General features: G+C 36.1%; 2 protein-coding genes across 7 annotated transcripts in view; one reads left to right on the top strand and one right to left on the bottom strand.

The window, feature by feature from the left end:
• ADAM10 (ADAM metallopeptidase domain 10) overlaps nucleotides 1-10,967 on the top strand; it is a 42,676-nt gene extending 31,709 nt beyond the window's left edge. For all 3 annotated transcript variants that reach the window (XM_015872403.2, XM_015872402.2, XM_085515666.1), the window contains exons 9-16: nucleotides 498-661; nucleotides 2,176-2,359; nucleotides 3,540-3,690; nucleotides 5,365-5,548; nucleotides 6,680-6,788; nucleotides 7,089-7,309; nucleotides 8,024-8,150; nucleotides 8,633-10,967. In XM_015872403.2, coding sequence (XP_015727889.2) covers nucleotides 498-661; nucleotides 2,176-2,359; nucleotides 3,540-3,690; nucleotides 5,365-5,548; nucleotides 6,680-6,788; nucleotides 7,089-7,309; nucleotides 8,024-8,150; nucleotides 8,633-8,727 — 1,235 coding nt within the window. In that variant the 3' untranslated portion in view covers nucleotides 8,728-10,967. The remainder of the gene's footprint in view (nucleotides 1-497; nucleotides 662-2,175; nucleotides 2,360-3,539; nucleotides 3,691-5,364; nucleotides 5,549-6,679; nucleotides 6,789-7,088; nucleotides 7,310-8,023; nucleotides 8,151-8,632) is intronic.
• Nucleotides 10,968-13,267: 2,300 nt separating this feature from the next.
• LIPC (lipase C, hepatic type) overlaps nucleotides 13,268-16,398 on the bottom strand; it is a 64,168-nt gene continuing 61,037 nt past the window's right edge. For all 4 annotated transcript variants that reach the window (XM_085515667.1, XM_085515668.1, XM_015872405.3 and 1 more), the window contains 2 exons: nucleotides 15,925-16,143; nucleotides 13,268-14,446 (listed from right to left, as the gene is read on the bottom strand). In XM_085515667.1, the coding sequence (XP_085371793.1) occupies nucleotides 14,341-14,446; nucleotides 15,925-16,143 (325 nt within the window). In that variant the 3' untranslated portion in view covers nucleotides 13,268-14,340. The remainder of the gene's footprint in view (nucleotides 14,447-15,924; nucleotides 16,144-16,398) is intronic.

Below are 16,398 nucleotides of genomic sequence, written 5' to 3'. Positions count from 1 at the left end.
TTACAGTAGAGAGGAGGAGTCATTTCTGCTGACAAGGACGTGTTGCTAATCTTAGGCATTTTTTTAATGAATGTTTTTGCCACGACAGATCTTCTATGACCGCACTGTTCTTTTAGTTGTTGTTTTTTACTAAGTAAAATCCGAATGAGGTGTAGATTGAGTCTGCCTGTGTCGGACATTGCCTACTACTAGTCAGGTACTACAGGTATGATAAAATCAGGGCTCATGTGTGCACTGAGAAGCTCAAAATAGCTCTTACTTAATAGCTACTCTAAAAAAACTAATTTCTTCTGTGAATGAACTCATTCAGAGCTGAGAGCATTAGTACGGATAAACTTAATCTCCTTTCAAAGTTGGATTAGTATTAATTACACAGACGTACTCCTGGTTTGTGAGGATCCATTGAGGTAGCAATCTGTTTCTTATTCCAAGTATCGGATGAAAGTGACACAGTGCTTCTTTTCTAGAGTGATTTTTATACTTTTGCCTAAATACAGGAAGCTCTGGTGGAATATGTGAAAAGAGCAAACTCTATTCTGATGGTAAGAAGAAGTCTTTGAACACTGGAATCATCACCGTTCAGAACTATGGCTCTCATGTTCCTCCCAAGGTTTCACATATCACTTTTGCTCATGAGGTTGGACATAACTTTGGCTCACCTGTGAGTATTACTATTGATCTGTTGCTTTCAGTCGCTTTGGAATGCGTTGCTTCCGAGTGAAATTTTTACTACTAATTAATTATAAATAAATAAAATATGATTGTGACTGTATTACCTTTGTGTACAAAAAGCAAGTTGCAGAAGTAAGTCTTCCTTGTATTTTGCAACATTGGTGCAAGGGTTAATTTTGTGGATTATTTCTACTAGTTCGGTGTCTTATGAAGAAACAGTTACAGTTTCCTAAAACTTTGTTTTTTACTGGAGACTAGACGGTCACCTAAATCTTTTGAATGTATTTTGGTTTATACTACAGTAGAGGAAGAATCAGTGCAGAATTAAGATGACACTTTATTCACAAAAAAACAACATAAAAAGAAGAAAAATGTAAAGAGGACTGAGATGACATTACAATGTCATCTCAATCCTCTTTACATTTTCAATGACATTAGAACAAAATCCTTCTTTCTCATAGTTTAGGGATATATTTTGCTTGTGACAAACCAAAAATATGAGTCTTTTCTGGCATGGCTAGAAATAAAAATAATTGGGAGGGCTGGTTTAGTTTTTCTTAAAAGTTATGCATGTAAGTTTTCTTCTCTGGAAAGTAAAAGGAAATTAAGATGACAGAAATGAGTTCCTCAGAAACAGATGCTTGCATATGAATACTTCATGTGCCTTGAGAAAAATCCCTAACACAACTGCTTTGACTGGGAACAAATGTTCCAGTTTTAGCTGAAAATATGAGCATGTGAAACTGAAAAACTAGTCTCACTGAGTGAAACGTCTCTTGGTGTAGCTCGCAAGGTGGGTCTCAGTTTCTCTCAGAATTCTGTTTTGATTCAGGGAAACATGTGAAAGTGAACATCTGATTGTTGCTACGATAATAATTTGATCCTCACAAGTGTGTTGAAGGTAGCGTTCACCTACTACTTTTGGAAACGTAGGTTATATTTCTGGGAAGTTGTGTGTGTCGGAGCAGCATTGAACTTCATCTCACTCTTCACAGTTCATTTTTTTTCTTTGTTAAGTCTAGTGTGCCAATCTGATGCATCACACTGTGGATATTAGATTTGTCATTGAAATACAGAAACAGATTGCTGCTCTGTTCTGAAGTTCACTTTGCTCCTTCCTCAAACCAAGAAAAAAGATGGGCTGCTATTCGTTATCTCCTTCAGCTTCCACACAGTACTCCACCTTTTTATAATCATAAATCAGTCTCTTTAGATGATGGAAATCTTTTTTTGTCAGTGTTTGTTCTAGGACACAAAATTTGGGTATATGTTCTCAAGAATTCATATAAATTGGACTTGAAAAACTAGACGCTTGTTACAGTTGTCAATGTAAACATCGTTTTCCTTATGTTCTGAAAAGGTGTAAGGCATAAAGTAGTTTTTTTTTATGAATAACAAAGCCAAACTTTGTTAAGCCACCAAATCCAGATATCTCATGTGTATGTAGAAAAACAAGAAGGGATAGCTGTCTCAGTAGAAACATGTAATTTTTTTGTTTTACAGCATGATTCTGGAATGGAGTGCACTCCAGGGGAGTCCAAGAACTTGGGGCAGAAAGAAAATGGGAATTATATCATGTATGCAAGAGCTACATCTGGGGACAAACTTAATAACAACAAGTTCTCACTCTGTAGTATTCGAAATATCAGCCAAGTTCTTGAGAAAAAGAGAAATAACTGCTTTGTTGGTACGTATTTAGTCATCCTGAAAGCAAAACAGATAAGTTGTTAATATTAAGTTTAATTAGAATGTGTTTCAGTGCTTTTTGTTTTGCTATTCACTTTACTGGAAGAGTCAGTTGAATTTGAGCTGTGTGTGAACTTGAGTGTTGTGTCAAGTTCTGGATTCCCCAGTATATGAGAGATGTGGATGTACTGGAGACAGTCCAACAAAGGTCCATAAAGATGATTAAGAGATTGGAGTATATGACACGTGAGGAGAGGCTGAGAGCCTAGGGACTTTATCTGGAGAAAAGAAGGCTGTGAGGGCTGTGAGATGCTCCCATCTGTCTTTATAAATCCCTGGTAAGAGGGTGTAAAGAAAACAGATTCAGACTTTTCTTAGAGGCACCTGATGAAAGGGCAGGAGAAAACAACAGAAATATAAACAGGATTTTCCATGTTTTAATGTGATTGTTTGTTTATGTGTGCGTGTCTTGCTTTTACTTGTGAATATGATTGAACACGAGCTGGTTGCCCGGGAGGCTGTAGAGTCTCTGTCCTTAGAGATACTCAAATCAGTCTGGACAAAGCCCTTGGGAACCTGCTGCAATTGACCTTGCTCTGAGCGGAATGTTGGACAATACAGTGTCCAGATATGCCTTCCTACTTTGTATGTTTCCTGATTGTTGTTGTTCTGGGAGCATTGTGATCAAATGCTAGGGAAATATTAAAGGCTTCTGTTTGTGAATTTGCTGTAATAACTTTGTAGCTATCTTCTCTCTGAAGTCTGTGTGTGATCTCTTAGAAATTTTGTGAGATTGTACAGCAAGTAACTTTGGGACTAGGAGTGAAGCATTTCAGCCCAGTATCAGCTTTTGCTTTAAGGCTGTCAGACTCTACAGAAGGGAAAAGATCCCGTTGCACTGGAGGCTTAGCATAAAACTTATTCTTGGCACTCTAAACTTCCTAGCTACACAAGAAACTCCCATTGTTATCAGAAGAAATGTTATACTGAGAAACTTAAACTGTATGTATGACTAATCTGAGTGGTGAGCAAGTAGTGCAGGATGATTTACTAGTCTGTATGAAGTCCGAGTTGAGCAGGTGAATTTCAGTCTCACCTCACTGAATGCTGTTACAAGTCAATAGTTCTTTATTTGTGCACTCTTTGTACTGCTGTTTACAAAATGTACTGGTATTTTTCAGAGTCTGGTCAGCCTATATGTGGTAATGGACTGGTAGAAGAAGGAGAGCAGTGTGATTGTGGCTACAGCGATCAGTGTAAAGATGAATGCTGTTACGATGCAAACCAATCAGATGATAAAAAATGCAAGTTAAAACCAGGCAAATCCTGCAGGTATTGTACATATCTGTTATGGTATACTTTTAAATAAAATGCTTTCTACTGGGAGTGGGATGTTCATCAGCACAAGTACGGTATGCAGTTCTTGGTGCTACACTTACGGCTTGGCTGTCTTGTTATTCACATGAACATTCAGATTTATATTAAGTTTATGACTAGAGAATTTTATCAATGCTAATAGTGCAGACAAATGTATTGAAATTTGGTCATCTTTGTCTGAAATTTGTTGTGCAGAAGTCTGCAAAAACTGGATGGTTTGGAAAAACAAGACTGAGATGCTGTTTCCATAATAGGTTACAAGAAAGCATTAATTGCCCAAAGAATAATAGAAGGATACCCTGAAATTACATCTTAGTGCCATTTCTGCTGTAGTGCCTAACTAGAAGATGATTTAAGAATATAAATGACTGGTTGTTTTACACCTGTTCTACAAATCATATTTGTAAGCCTCCTCGTATCTTCACAGTTGTATGCACAGTGATTTATAAGAGCAGGTTTTATAGACTTGAATGCTGTGGTGTAGTGTAAGATGAGTTGTGCCTCATTGTTACGTAACTTAAAACATATTTTACATTTTTACCTCATCTAAAACCAAATGGATTTTTTTACATGAAAGACATGAACTTTTTGTGCCTTTCTAGAGACATCTGAATTTTGACACTTGGTTAGCTGAAGATAGTTACTGTTAAACTCTTAAACAGATCAGCTTTTTGATACAAAATGCACAGTTTTGTTCTAATTAAATGTTTCTGCCAAATTATCCTTGTCATCCTGTGAGTGGAGTTACAAGTAACATCTGCTGTGAAAATGCACTTCATTCTGTAGAGGTAGAAGGATTGCTTCCCATGAGCTTGTGGTTGCAGTAATTTTGCATGCTTTTTTTTCTTTTTTCTCCTTACAAATTTTTGTTATTCCCATTGGAGAGGGAGGAAAAGCCTTAACATTGTTTTGATTTATCATTGGTTCCTGAGATTTTGTTTTATATCATGCCAGTAATGAAGTGCTGACCTATGTACTGCTTCAGAAAGCAGTGGCTGTTTCCTCTGATTGCATCAGATATGCTGGGATGATGCACTGGTGTGCCTCACTGTGTAAGATGCTCAGCTGCCTTCATGTCTGTGCCAACAAGGAGCCTAAGTATTTAGGAGGAATGAGTGAAGCTATATGGTTCCTTTGAAAAATGTTGTATGTAAACTGACTGATTTCTGATATAAGCTCTTCTGACCTGTCCCCTTCTCTTGTTTGTTTAGAAACTGTAAATAATCCTTTATGAAGAAAGTTAGGAAGTTTCTTATGGATGTTAAATCAGAGATAAATCTTGAGTTGCCTATTCTAATGAAACTGTTACCATGAAGCTGGTCAGTTACTCCTAAACTAAGTTTTTAACTTGCTGATTTAATGGTTTGTATATATAAACTCTGAAATGCTGTTAGTCTGTATTTATTTTAATGTAAGAAGCACTTTTTTTCTAACATTCTGCAAATAGTTTAATTGCTCCAGTGACTGATAAATACCTTGTTACCTCAAGGGAGGAGAAATGACTTTCAGTTTATATTTTACTTGGCACAGATGAGAAAAGTGCTCGGTGCTTGAGTTTTCAAGATGAGTATTTCTTCTGGAAGTGTTTGCACTTTCTCCTTTACATTCATATTTCCTCCTTTTCTCTAGCCCCAGTCAAGGCCCTTGCTGTACTGCGCAGTGTAATTTCAAACTGAAGACTGACAAGTGCCGAAATGATTCGGACTGTGCGAGGGAGGGGATGTGTAATGGTTTCAGCGCTCTCTGTCCAGCCTCTCAGCCTAAACAAAACTTCACAGAATGCAACAGGCGCACACAAGTTTGCATAAAAGGGGTAAGTTTCTTGTGACTGTGTGACTCTGCAGTTGTTCATAGCAGGCTGCTTTGCAATAAATGATACCATTTCCATACTTCGTGAAGAACAGTGTGATAATCATCTTTCAATAGAGATATTATACTTGCAGTTTGCAGTCAAGATAACCTCTGCTGAATCTTCACAGTTAAGATTCTAACAGGCATCAAGTTAGCTGTAGGACTTCAAAAAGTTCGATTTAAAGTTTGTTGTGAAAATTGAGTGTATGATAATGCATTTTACCTCCTAGCTACACTTATGTACTTCTCTTGAGTCTTGGTCAAGTAATTTTCTTGCCTTTGTTATGCTACCAGTACGTGCTGAATTTAGCAAGTATACAGTTCCTTCTCCTCTCATGTGCGGGGATATGAAATCATGCTGAACCACCTGTTGTTTCCTAGGTGACACAGTCTGTGATGGTTTCTGTTAAAAATTGTTGGAAGTCTTTCATAAGTTGATCCGTGTTTACTCGAAATGAGCAGCAAGCAGACGTCATCCTTGTAAGAGCTGTAGCTGATGTTGCTATAACTTGCCATTTTCACAGTCTGGTTTTTAATGAAATAAGTTTATGATTATATTTTTTTAGCTAAGGAATTGTGAAGGTAGAGGAATAGTCATTATGAAGGTACATACATTTGAAGCAAATTTATAATAAACAGAAGCTTTTGTGTTTGAATTTGAAGATTCATCACACGGTGGAATTTAAAACTGAGTCTTTCAGCCACTTTGATTTTATGAGAGGAACTATTTTTGAAGATATGCTTTTGATTTATTTTTCTAATTAAGGTTCTGAGAAATCATATTTCAGTGTGAATTGTGCTTTTTTCCAGTGCTAGGAAGCTTTTGTGGAGTGCACTAATATAAGAGAGCATTTTAGTTTTTTATTTATTTATTTTTAAAAGTCTTTCCCCGTTAAAGATCCTCAATAACCCTGGCGCTTAAATTGGATAGTTACTATCATTCTCTATTATATAGGCCTTGAAAGAAATTCCAACTATTTATCCTGTTTTTTAGCATCTTTCGAAGTTGGCAGTTATGCTTTCAGCTATTAAAAACTAGTATTTCCCTAATGACAGTGTGTTTAAAAGTGAAATTGGTTTCTGTCTCCAACAGCAATGTACTGGCTCTATCTGTGAGAAGTATGACTTGGAAGAATGCACATGTGCTAGTTCAGATGGCAAGGACGATAGAGAATTGTGTCACGTCTGCTGCATGAGGAAAAGTAAGATTTGTCTGGATTGCGTAAGCGTGAATTTACCAATAGGTGTCTGAGGGATTTTCTGACACGTTTTTTTATAGTTTTTCTTTGAAATCACACTTTTGTTTTTTCTTTTTTTTTTTTTAACTTAGTTTCAGACAGACGTTGCATTATTTCTTTATTTTTAGATGCTTTTTGTTGTTTTACAGGTAATACTGACATGAAATTTATTAAAAATAGATGTCTTAAACAATTGAGCACTAACGTTTATGCACGTGTCTTTTAACACACTTTGAATTAATCTGGATTGCATTCACTTTTCAGTGGACCCGGATACTTGTGCAAGTACAGGTTCCAGCCGGTGGGAGAAACACTTTGCTCGTAAAACAATTACATTGCAACCAGGATCTCCATGTAATGATTTCAGAGGCTACTGTGATGTGTTTATGAGGTGTCGGCTGGTAGATGCTGATGGCCCATTAGCTCGGTTAAAGAAAGCAATTTTTAATCCTGAGCTCTATGAGAATATTGCAGAATGGATTGTGGTAAGTGGTTGTGTCTTGCTGGTCTAATCAGAGGTATTGTTGTTTATCAGTGTTTGCAGCTGGTATCACATTCAGTACTTCAGCATTGTCTGAGTATCACCAGTCCTTGTTTTCTGTAGTATTTCTGTGAGCACCTCAACTGCAGCAAATGTCTTGACAGAGTCAGTGCAAAGGAGGGAGTTAGAAAATAGTTCATGTTAACACTTCAGTTCACACCATTACATTTTCATGTTAAGGTTCATATTTTAACTTGTGTTTTCACTTTTTAACTCTTTAATATTAGAGTGTTTTGCTTTCTTTTAAGGTAGTGAGTTTACTGACTTCCAATAATGCTTATTTCTGTTATGCTTCAGTAGTAGTAGACTGGTGGGGGAAAAAAGCTTCAAAGAAATGTGTTATAAAACTTCACATTCAACTTTATGTAAGTTTTTGAGTTTTAGGCTTTTACTGCTGTGCTGTAGTGCAAGTATCTCCTGAGGAATGCTCTTCTGATGATACTGTGAATCTTAAGGACTATAAGTTCTATAAGAACTTTGAATCAGTTTTTCTTTCAAATGTTAGGGTCTCTTTAGTGCTATTTCCAGTTAGTTTTCAGATGACTGTGAAAACGCAATAGAAAGCAATACATAGTGTGTATTCATGTCTGTGTGCCTCCTCCGAATGCAAAGGAAAAAAAAAAACACCAGTTTTTTTTTTTTTTTTTAATGTTTTTAGGCTCATTGGTGGGCAGTATTGCTTATGGGAATTGCCCTGATCATGTTAATGGCTGGTTTCATTAAGATATGCAGTGTTCATACTCCAAGCAGTAATCCAAAGTTGCCTCCTCATAAACCACTTCCAGGTAAGTAGATAAATATTTTATCCTCTATATTGTTTTCTGAAGGGAGAGTTTCTGGTGTCCCAGTCTGCAGTCTATTGCCTGGTGCTACAAAACTTGAAATGGAATTCACGCCATGGAAGCAATTGATGGAAATAGAACTCTTTCCTTATTTCCCTGTAATATAACATGCATATCAAAAGAAAGACTTTGAAAGGGCTTTCTGTTGCAGAGTTCCTTTCATTTTTATATTCCATACTATATTTCAAAAGAATTGGGCTGTTAAAGGAACTGCTACAGAGATAAGCAAAAGTACTCTACAAATACTGAGTGTATTTATACTCATGTATTGAATACATGAGTGTGCTCATGTATTTAAAAGATTGCAGGTCTAAGTCTGAAGCTTTTCAGAGAAGTCATTGTATTTATCTTCTATGGACTGGGCAACTTTTCTGGGAGTCTTTTCTTTTGCATTTGTTTTAATAACGTGCCTTTCTTTGAAACAGGCACTTTAAAAAGGAGGAGACCACCACAAACTGCTCAGCCACCACAGCGACAAAGGCCTCGAGAGAGCTATCAGATGGGACACATGAGACATTGACTGCAGCTTTTTTGCCTTGGTTCTTCCTAGTGCCTACAATGGGAAAACTCACTCCAAAGAAAAACCTAATAAATCATTGTCCCCAGTCAAACTCAAAAATTGAAGAAAACAAAAAAAAAAAAAAAGCATGATTTGCCCTCAAAACAAGTGGGAACGGTGAATCTTTTGATGAGTGAATCTTCCAGCTCAAAAAGAAGAAAAATGTTTTTCTTGCATACTTTTAATTTAGTGGCACAAAATCCTAGAGCATCATGATTCTTTCTCCCTCCTGTGCTCTTCATTGCTGCATTTTCTTCACTTGCAGGCAAATATGGCTGTAGTAAAACTTTTATTCAAGAATTGAAAAAATATATATTTTTCAACTGCCAGACAAGGCTAGGAAGCTAGACCACCTCAGCATTGGAGACGTGACTTGCCAATGTATATACATTGTTATATGCAGACATGTATTTCTAACGTACACCCGTACTTGTGTGCAATTGTAAACAAGAGAATTGCAATATGGATGTTTCTTTGTATTATAAAACTTTTCCGCTATTAATGAAGAAATTACTGTTTAATTGACATACTCAGGATAACAGAGGATGATGGTGTGTAATGGTCAAGGATCCTGTGATGCTTTACACAGCAATTTTGAATCAAACTTTTTATCATGATCAAAGTTGTTTCAAGCACTCATTTTATCTTTTATCAAACAGCTGCTAAGACATAGCATACGAGATTGGATGATCTTTTAGAGATACAGCAGGTGTTGTGCAACCTTTACGAATACCAGAATGTTTCAAATTTGTTGTAGAGCGTCTGATGTCTTGTAGCTCAGCATAAGTGTTTTTAATTTGTCTGATTATTCAGTTGAATAATGAATAGTTAGATGAAAATCTTCCATGCTTTAGTAGAAAATTCTGCCTGTTTTTTCAACTTGTTTTAAAAATTGCAACCGATTTATTTGGGATGTTCAATATTCCTTCGTTGTGATGAGGTTCGTGATTCTGAGGGGTGAGGAAAGAAAGAGAAGCAGTGGTTTGGTTTTTTTTGTTTTGTCTCTTTTAATTTATCTGATATTTGAGTAACTTTTCAGCATGATGCTGTTGGTCGATAACCACTAAAGTAGTGATTTGCCCAGCTTAGAGTGGCAGAGTTAAAACTGTAGTTAGGACTACCATCCTTCCCAGGCGTTTTCTAACAGTAGTGAAGTTCGACAGCGCAACGTCCCATTCCAAAGTTTTTATTACGAATGTAAATAATTGGCATTTTTAAAAGTGAAAACAAAAGATTTCTTAAGGTGCTTACTGCTATGCAGGAGATGAAAGGGGGGCATTACAAGCTGTTTAAGCTTTTGATATATTTATTGCTTGTTTTCCAAAAGCACCGAGCTAATTAGAGGCGTAAATGGCTATAATTTTCCTGGCTTTGCTTAGGAGAAAATTGACTAAGGTTGGACAGGCTTCCTTTGTTTGCTTTGGGTTTTTTGGGTTTTTGGGGTTTTTTTTCTTTTCCTTTTTTGTTTTGTTTTGTTTCTTAAGAGTATAAGGTTTACACAATCATTCTCATAATGTGACGCAAGCCAGCAAGGCCAAAAATATTACTGAATATAATGGGATCTCTTCCTTGTAAACTTGTACAGTATGTGGTGACTTTTTCAAAATACAGCTTTTTGTACATGGTTTAGAGACAAATTTTGTACATGAAACCCTGGTCCAATAGACTATATAAATAATTCTAAATGATCTTAACTAGATAGAAGTGTACGTAGTTGCTTTTAAATCATTTTAAATACATTTGTTTTAAGACTGTGCAAAGATTGGAAGTGGGTTTGCATTTCTAAAATGGTGACTTTTCTTCAGCAAGAGTTCTTAGTAACTTCTTGAGTGTGGTAGACTTTGGAACATGTAAATTTTTTGCCTGTAATGTTATCCTGTGGTAGGATTTTGGCAGACAAACGCTGCCCTATTTTATTTTGAGTCTAAGTTAAATGTTTTCTGAAAAGAGAAATGTGCACTGAACTCCACTGCAAGTCAAGATGTGGTAAATCAAAAAGAAAGTTCAAGGCAATGGAAATACTACTGTCAATTTCATGTCCACTGTGTTTTATACAGTATCTTTTTTTTGTTCACTTTGGAAATTTTTACTAAAATTGCGAAAAAAAAATAAAAATAAAAAATAAAAATGAAGTATTGTGCAAAGATATGTAAGGTTTTTTGAAACTTGAAATGCATTAATAAATAGACTTGATGAAATCAGCTTTTGAAGATCCATTTACTCGTTAAACCCTTTTTAAAAGCAAAAAGGAATATGCAGACTTCTTTTTTTTTTTTTTTTTTTTTTTGCTGAAAATGGGCAGTTGCCCTCAGAAGGAACTGCACGATGTGTGTGCTCTCCAAGTGCTTCTCTATTCACATCCCGTGGTTAAATTCAAGGGTAAATGCTCTTGTGTTTTTTAAGGAAAATCTCTGAAAATGTCTGTCTTTGTTGCTGTGATCATGCATGTGATTTAAAGCTCCCTCTTATTCATCTTTGAAATAGAAACTAGTTACTCTTGGGTTATTTAAGCCTGGAATTACAGCTAGAATATGGCTATGGCTACAATAATGATTGTAAAATCAATTTATTTTTGAGGAGCAATGCCCCAATGAACGTGGAACACTTTGAGCACACAATTAGTGGATTAGACCTTGAGAAGGATCAAACCTGTTTTTTGCAAGGTGTTTTCAAGCTGCCAAGCTGTGTCTGTTTTCTTTTACATTTTAAAATTGTTTAAGTGATAAGATTGCTTTTAAATACCAACTTCTCCTGCTAGTCTTTCCTCTTAGGGCTGTTTGTTGAGAATAGTCTTAGGCATCCGTTTCCCTAACTGAGCGGAATATGCTTTGATGTAACAAAAGCACATTCAGAGCTCCTTTCTCACACTACTTGCTTTCCTCAGGATATTTTTGAGTGTTTCCCTTTCCAGCTAAGAGCACTGTTAGGGCAATAGATAATAACAATCAGTTGGAGTAGATCCCTTCTGCCTATCAGCGTCGTGGTTAACTAATAGATTTAGCAGTTTTTATATTTACATTTCTGGGAATTCAGGCCTAAGTGGTAGAATAATGCCCAAGCGTATAAAACACATTGTGTATATTTTTAAATGTCTTGGGAAACAATGTAAATAGCTGTTTTTTAACTAACGTTAGACCTAATAATTCCTTGTATTTCTTAATGTTTTATTCATAGATCATCGCTGTTGGGTGTAGGAGCATGAGTAGTCAGAATGGTAGTAATGTGAGAAGTCCATCATATATTCCTCTTAAACCATTAAATTTAGTTTTATTTAAACCAGACAGATGAGAAATCGGTGATGTAGTTTGCCTTTTAATTAATGTTCCAATATTGCTTTTTTGGGGTGAGGAGGGAAAACACAGGTTAGGTTTTATCTCAGATTTTACATTGGTGGCTCATTATAACGCAGGTGATTAAAAGCTCAGCTTACTCTAAAATGTGCTTCCTCTGACAGGAGCAGTCTTGTGGTGGCTTTCAGGGTCTCAGTTCAGTTACCTGGAGTGATCCAGAACAGTCTGAGCACAATGTGGGGCTCTGCTGTGGCTACTTGAAATCAGAGGTAGGGCCTCAGTATTTTCTTCCGGCACTGTCAGGTAGTTGGTGCATGCTGCCACATAGGCTTTATTATTTTTACATCAGGAATTAGTCTAACAGCTGTCAGAAACACAGGATTTACTTGGGACAGGGCACTGAACATCTGATTTGTGAAAAAATGACATCAGAATAAATTTATTTGTATCTTAAGGAGCTTTAATACTGGATGTTCTCTTAATCTTTCTGCTTGACTGAAGAAAAGTTTTCAAGGTGTGTTACCTGAGGAGATGCCTCCTTGTTTACGTTTGAACTGAAAGATGCATTTTCCCCAGAAAACTGAGCAGTCCCCAAACTGAAGTACTGCTGTTATTTGGGCTTCAGCACACAGCAGACAGCTTTGACATCTTCATCCGCTTTTCCTGGACTAATGCTTTTAAACTTCTTTCTGCATTTAAGATCCCTATATCAACCTTCTTGCCACGTAAGTAGTATTAAAAGCTAGTTTTACTGCCCAAAATATGTCTGAAGTGTGTTTGGGTGTGTTGCTGCAGGAAGAACATGACTTAAAAGGCTTTGAGGATGTGTGTTTTACATCACAGAACTCATCAGAAGCTGTCTGCCAGCCTAAGTGGTTTTATGAGGTCTTTATTTCAGCCTGTCTTTTTCTGTATTGATTATACCCGTTTACTAACATGGAATGTAAAGCTACTGAAAACAGCTTTTAAAAGTTAGGAGTTACTCTTCTGAATGATCAACAAAGTTGTCTGCATTCACTGATGATGGTTCCCTGCCTGCAGGATTGCTGGTTCAGCTCTGCTCATTCATTATGCTTTTTAAATCATTCTTGCTTTAATTCTGGCTACATCTAAATATTTTGATTCCAAATTTCCTTCAGTATCTTGGTATGACATCAGTTCTTGTGACTACTTTCCAGTTTAGAGAACATATAGAACAAATACATTCAGAATAGTCATAGAAATATAATTTTTAATGACTATTGTACTTAATTATTCAATGACAAATGAAATACTTTCTACTTAATGCTGCTTGTTTTACTGATGCTCTCTTGTATGCGTAAAACATGACTGATCTGAGATGGTGGTGTTTGTTTATGTTGTTTATATTCCAGTATAGGAAACAATGGAATTTGGTATGTTTGAATTCTTCAGATTTATTTATCTGCCCTGATGATAAAAGTTTTACCATTTTCATTTATTAATGCAGTTTAAAATGATAGTAAGATTTCCTGTGCAGCAAATTAAAATGTAAGAATATCAAGTGTTACACGAACAAGTAGATATGATTTTCATGTGAAAGTTAACAGAACTTCTTTGTGCTACAGTTGTATGTAGTACCTTAAGCATTGTTAAATTACTATTAATTTAAATTAGTACCCTAAAACAGTTAAATGGCAAAGCATTTTCCAGTAAGGCATAGCGTTTTTGGGTGATATAGTTATTTTCCTTGCCATACAGCTTTAAGGAATAGCTCCAGCTTTCTGCGCATTAAATGTTTCCTAGTTTTTGAAACTCATCAAGTCAGAAATTCAGCCTTTGTTGGCTGCGTTACCTATTTCAGAGTTTGTTTACAGTAGAACTCCACTATGAAATGATTCAGGAAACATTTAATGGGTAGTCACTATTAACATTTCAAAGTTTTTAATTGGAAACAAAACTACTTGCAAAGATCTGTACCAGTGATTATTTCAAATAGTAGCAATTTGATTTCCAGCGAGCATTATTTCAGACTTCAACTATTTTAAAATTAACAACTGCTGTCAATAAAGTTGCTCATTGATCACTGAGAGCAGGTTTGCATGGCAGCAAAGTGCCTTTCAGTTTGCCATTGCATCATAGAATTTACTTTCTTTTTTGTATTCTCTTCACCTCTGAAACTATTAGCATTATTGATAGTTTTATTATCAATTATTGATATTGATAAGCAAATTTGAGTGTAGCATGGCCATGTATTTTTACAACATCCTACTGGATGCGGGCTACTTTTCATATATTTTAGTTATTACTTGGTCTTTCTTTTCGCTCACTTTCTTTCTTGGTGCCGAAATCGATCTTCACATCTCACAAATGTTTTCTCCTGGTCTGGATAAAGGTGAATGTTGTCAAAACTTTGAGAGCAAAATGTCATTCTAGGAAAAAAAACACAACCATCATTATACTTTTAATGGGATGCCATCTGTAGAGGAAATGGCTCTCTAAATACACTGGCTTTGACTGTCTTTATATTTCCTGTACTTACCTTCCTCTGACATCCCAGATTGCACAGAAAGAAAATAGAGCGTGTTATTCTTTAAAATATCGACAAAGACTTCAGCATCTTCTTACAGCAAAAAAGCTTCAAAATAGAGTTAGATACCTGAAAATACCACCTGAGCTCCCCACACCATTTGCCCTTTTTCTAGTTTGTCCTAAATAATGTATCAGTAGCAATTGGCTTGTTCTGTCTTAATAATACAACACTAATGGAGAAGTACAAAATCTTCCTTGTTTTTTAAACAGTCCTCTAATTTGCCTTGTATCACACAGTTTAATTTGTTTTGGCAGCCAGGTCAGTACTGAACAGCAGGAGATGTTACAGAAACTTTCATTTCATTTTATTTTTTGGCAGGAGCGAAGTGCTGGGTTAGGAAGAAGTACCTACAAAACATGTTTTCAGAAAGGGTAATAAAATATATATAATGATCCTCCTCTGCTATCCTTCTAAGTTGTCTAATTTGTGGGGATTTTTTGTTAGCATCAAGGAGCTGCAGCTCTGCCAATAAGTACCGTACCACGGGAAGTCTGCATGTGGTTGTAACTGCTGTGCTGGTAAGAAATAGACTAACAAGGAGAAACACCTGAGGCTGAGCCACGGTTGCAAGGTAAGACACGATTTTCTTGTTAATTAAAATGTTCCGTTAAAATGTCTCAAAGGATTAAAGCAGTAGGAATAATTACAAGCTTTGTATTTCTTCTGGCTGAAATTTCTGTCTGAATAAGCAGTTTCAAAAGCATCAATAGCGTTTTCTGTGTTTTGAGACCACCACCACTCAGATCGGTGGATCCAGTTCCAAAAACAAACAAGTGTATATTGAAAGGAAAATCATTAAGATTGCCTTATTTTTCCAAGTAGGATTTTGAATTTCCAAGGCCTTAATGCTTTAATCAATATTTGTTTTGTTTTATGCTTGTTTCTTTGAAATTTCATATGTTCCTTATATTAAGAAATTGCTATCATTTATTACTACTGCGTAGATAAAAATGCATTGCTTGTTTGAATTCTTCCTTGGATCTGTTTGCTACCTCCTTCTCTGTCCTTTAATCCCAAATATCAATTACACTGTTACCCAAGGCAGTGGTGCCTTAAATTCACATTAGTGTTATTAGTGAGCCAGAATAATTCCCACAAATCACTTTTGGCCTGAGAACAAAAATTCTTCTCATAGGTCACTTCAAAATCAAGTGCTGTCATCTGAGACTGAAATTAAAAAATAATAGATAGAGCCTGGACATGGATAAACTCAGCTGGTTTGAGTACAAGGACTCAGATCATTGTATTAGAGCTAGGAGCACATGTTTGCTAAGTGTCTGCCTTATTACAGCAATATGTTCTTGTCATTGCACTTACTTTTGCTGTGTTTCCCCTGCTTTCACTCTTATTGTCTTCACTATGAGCCCTGGTCGGTGAGTGCCTTTTGTCCACGGTATTATGGTTTGAAACTTGTCCCAGATATTTTTCCAAACTGCAGTTCCTTCCCATTTAAACTTGATCATTAGTAGCTCACCAATATCAGTGTCCAGTGTGATGAGAAAAGAGTAGGTTTTATTTCCATTAATTCCTTCAACTCTGCAGAAATCAGAAACAGAATAATGCTGTCTCAATTATACTGGGTTGATTGATTTCATTTAAAAAATAGACTACTTTCTTTGAAATCAAAGAACAATCTGTTCCCTCCCTTCAGGGAGAACATTACCATCTCTGGCATGTTCTTCCTTTAGGTGAGAACAGTTGTGATATATAACAGCTTGCTTGGAAAAAATGGCAGTTCGGAGAAGCTTGGACAGCTAATGAAGCACCAGTGGTTTCTGAATGCAAAAGATG

Source organism: Coturnix japonica, chromosome 14 (genome assembly GCF_054131305.1).
Source record: "Coturnix japonica strain WE chromosome 14, WE-NBRP24, whole genome shotgun sequence".
In the NCBI taxonomy this organism is placed as follows: Eukaryota; Metazoa; Chordata; class Aves; order Galliformes; family Phasianidae; genus Coturnix; species Coturnix japonica.
Note: the sequence above shows the minus strand (reverse complement) of the source record. Positions and strands in the feature narration are given on the sequence as shown.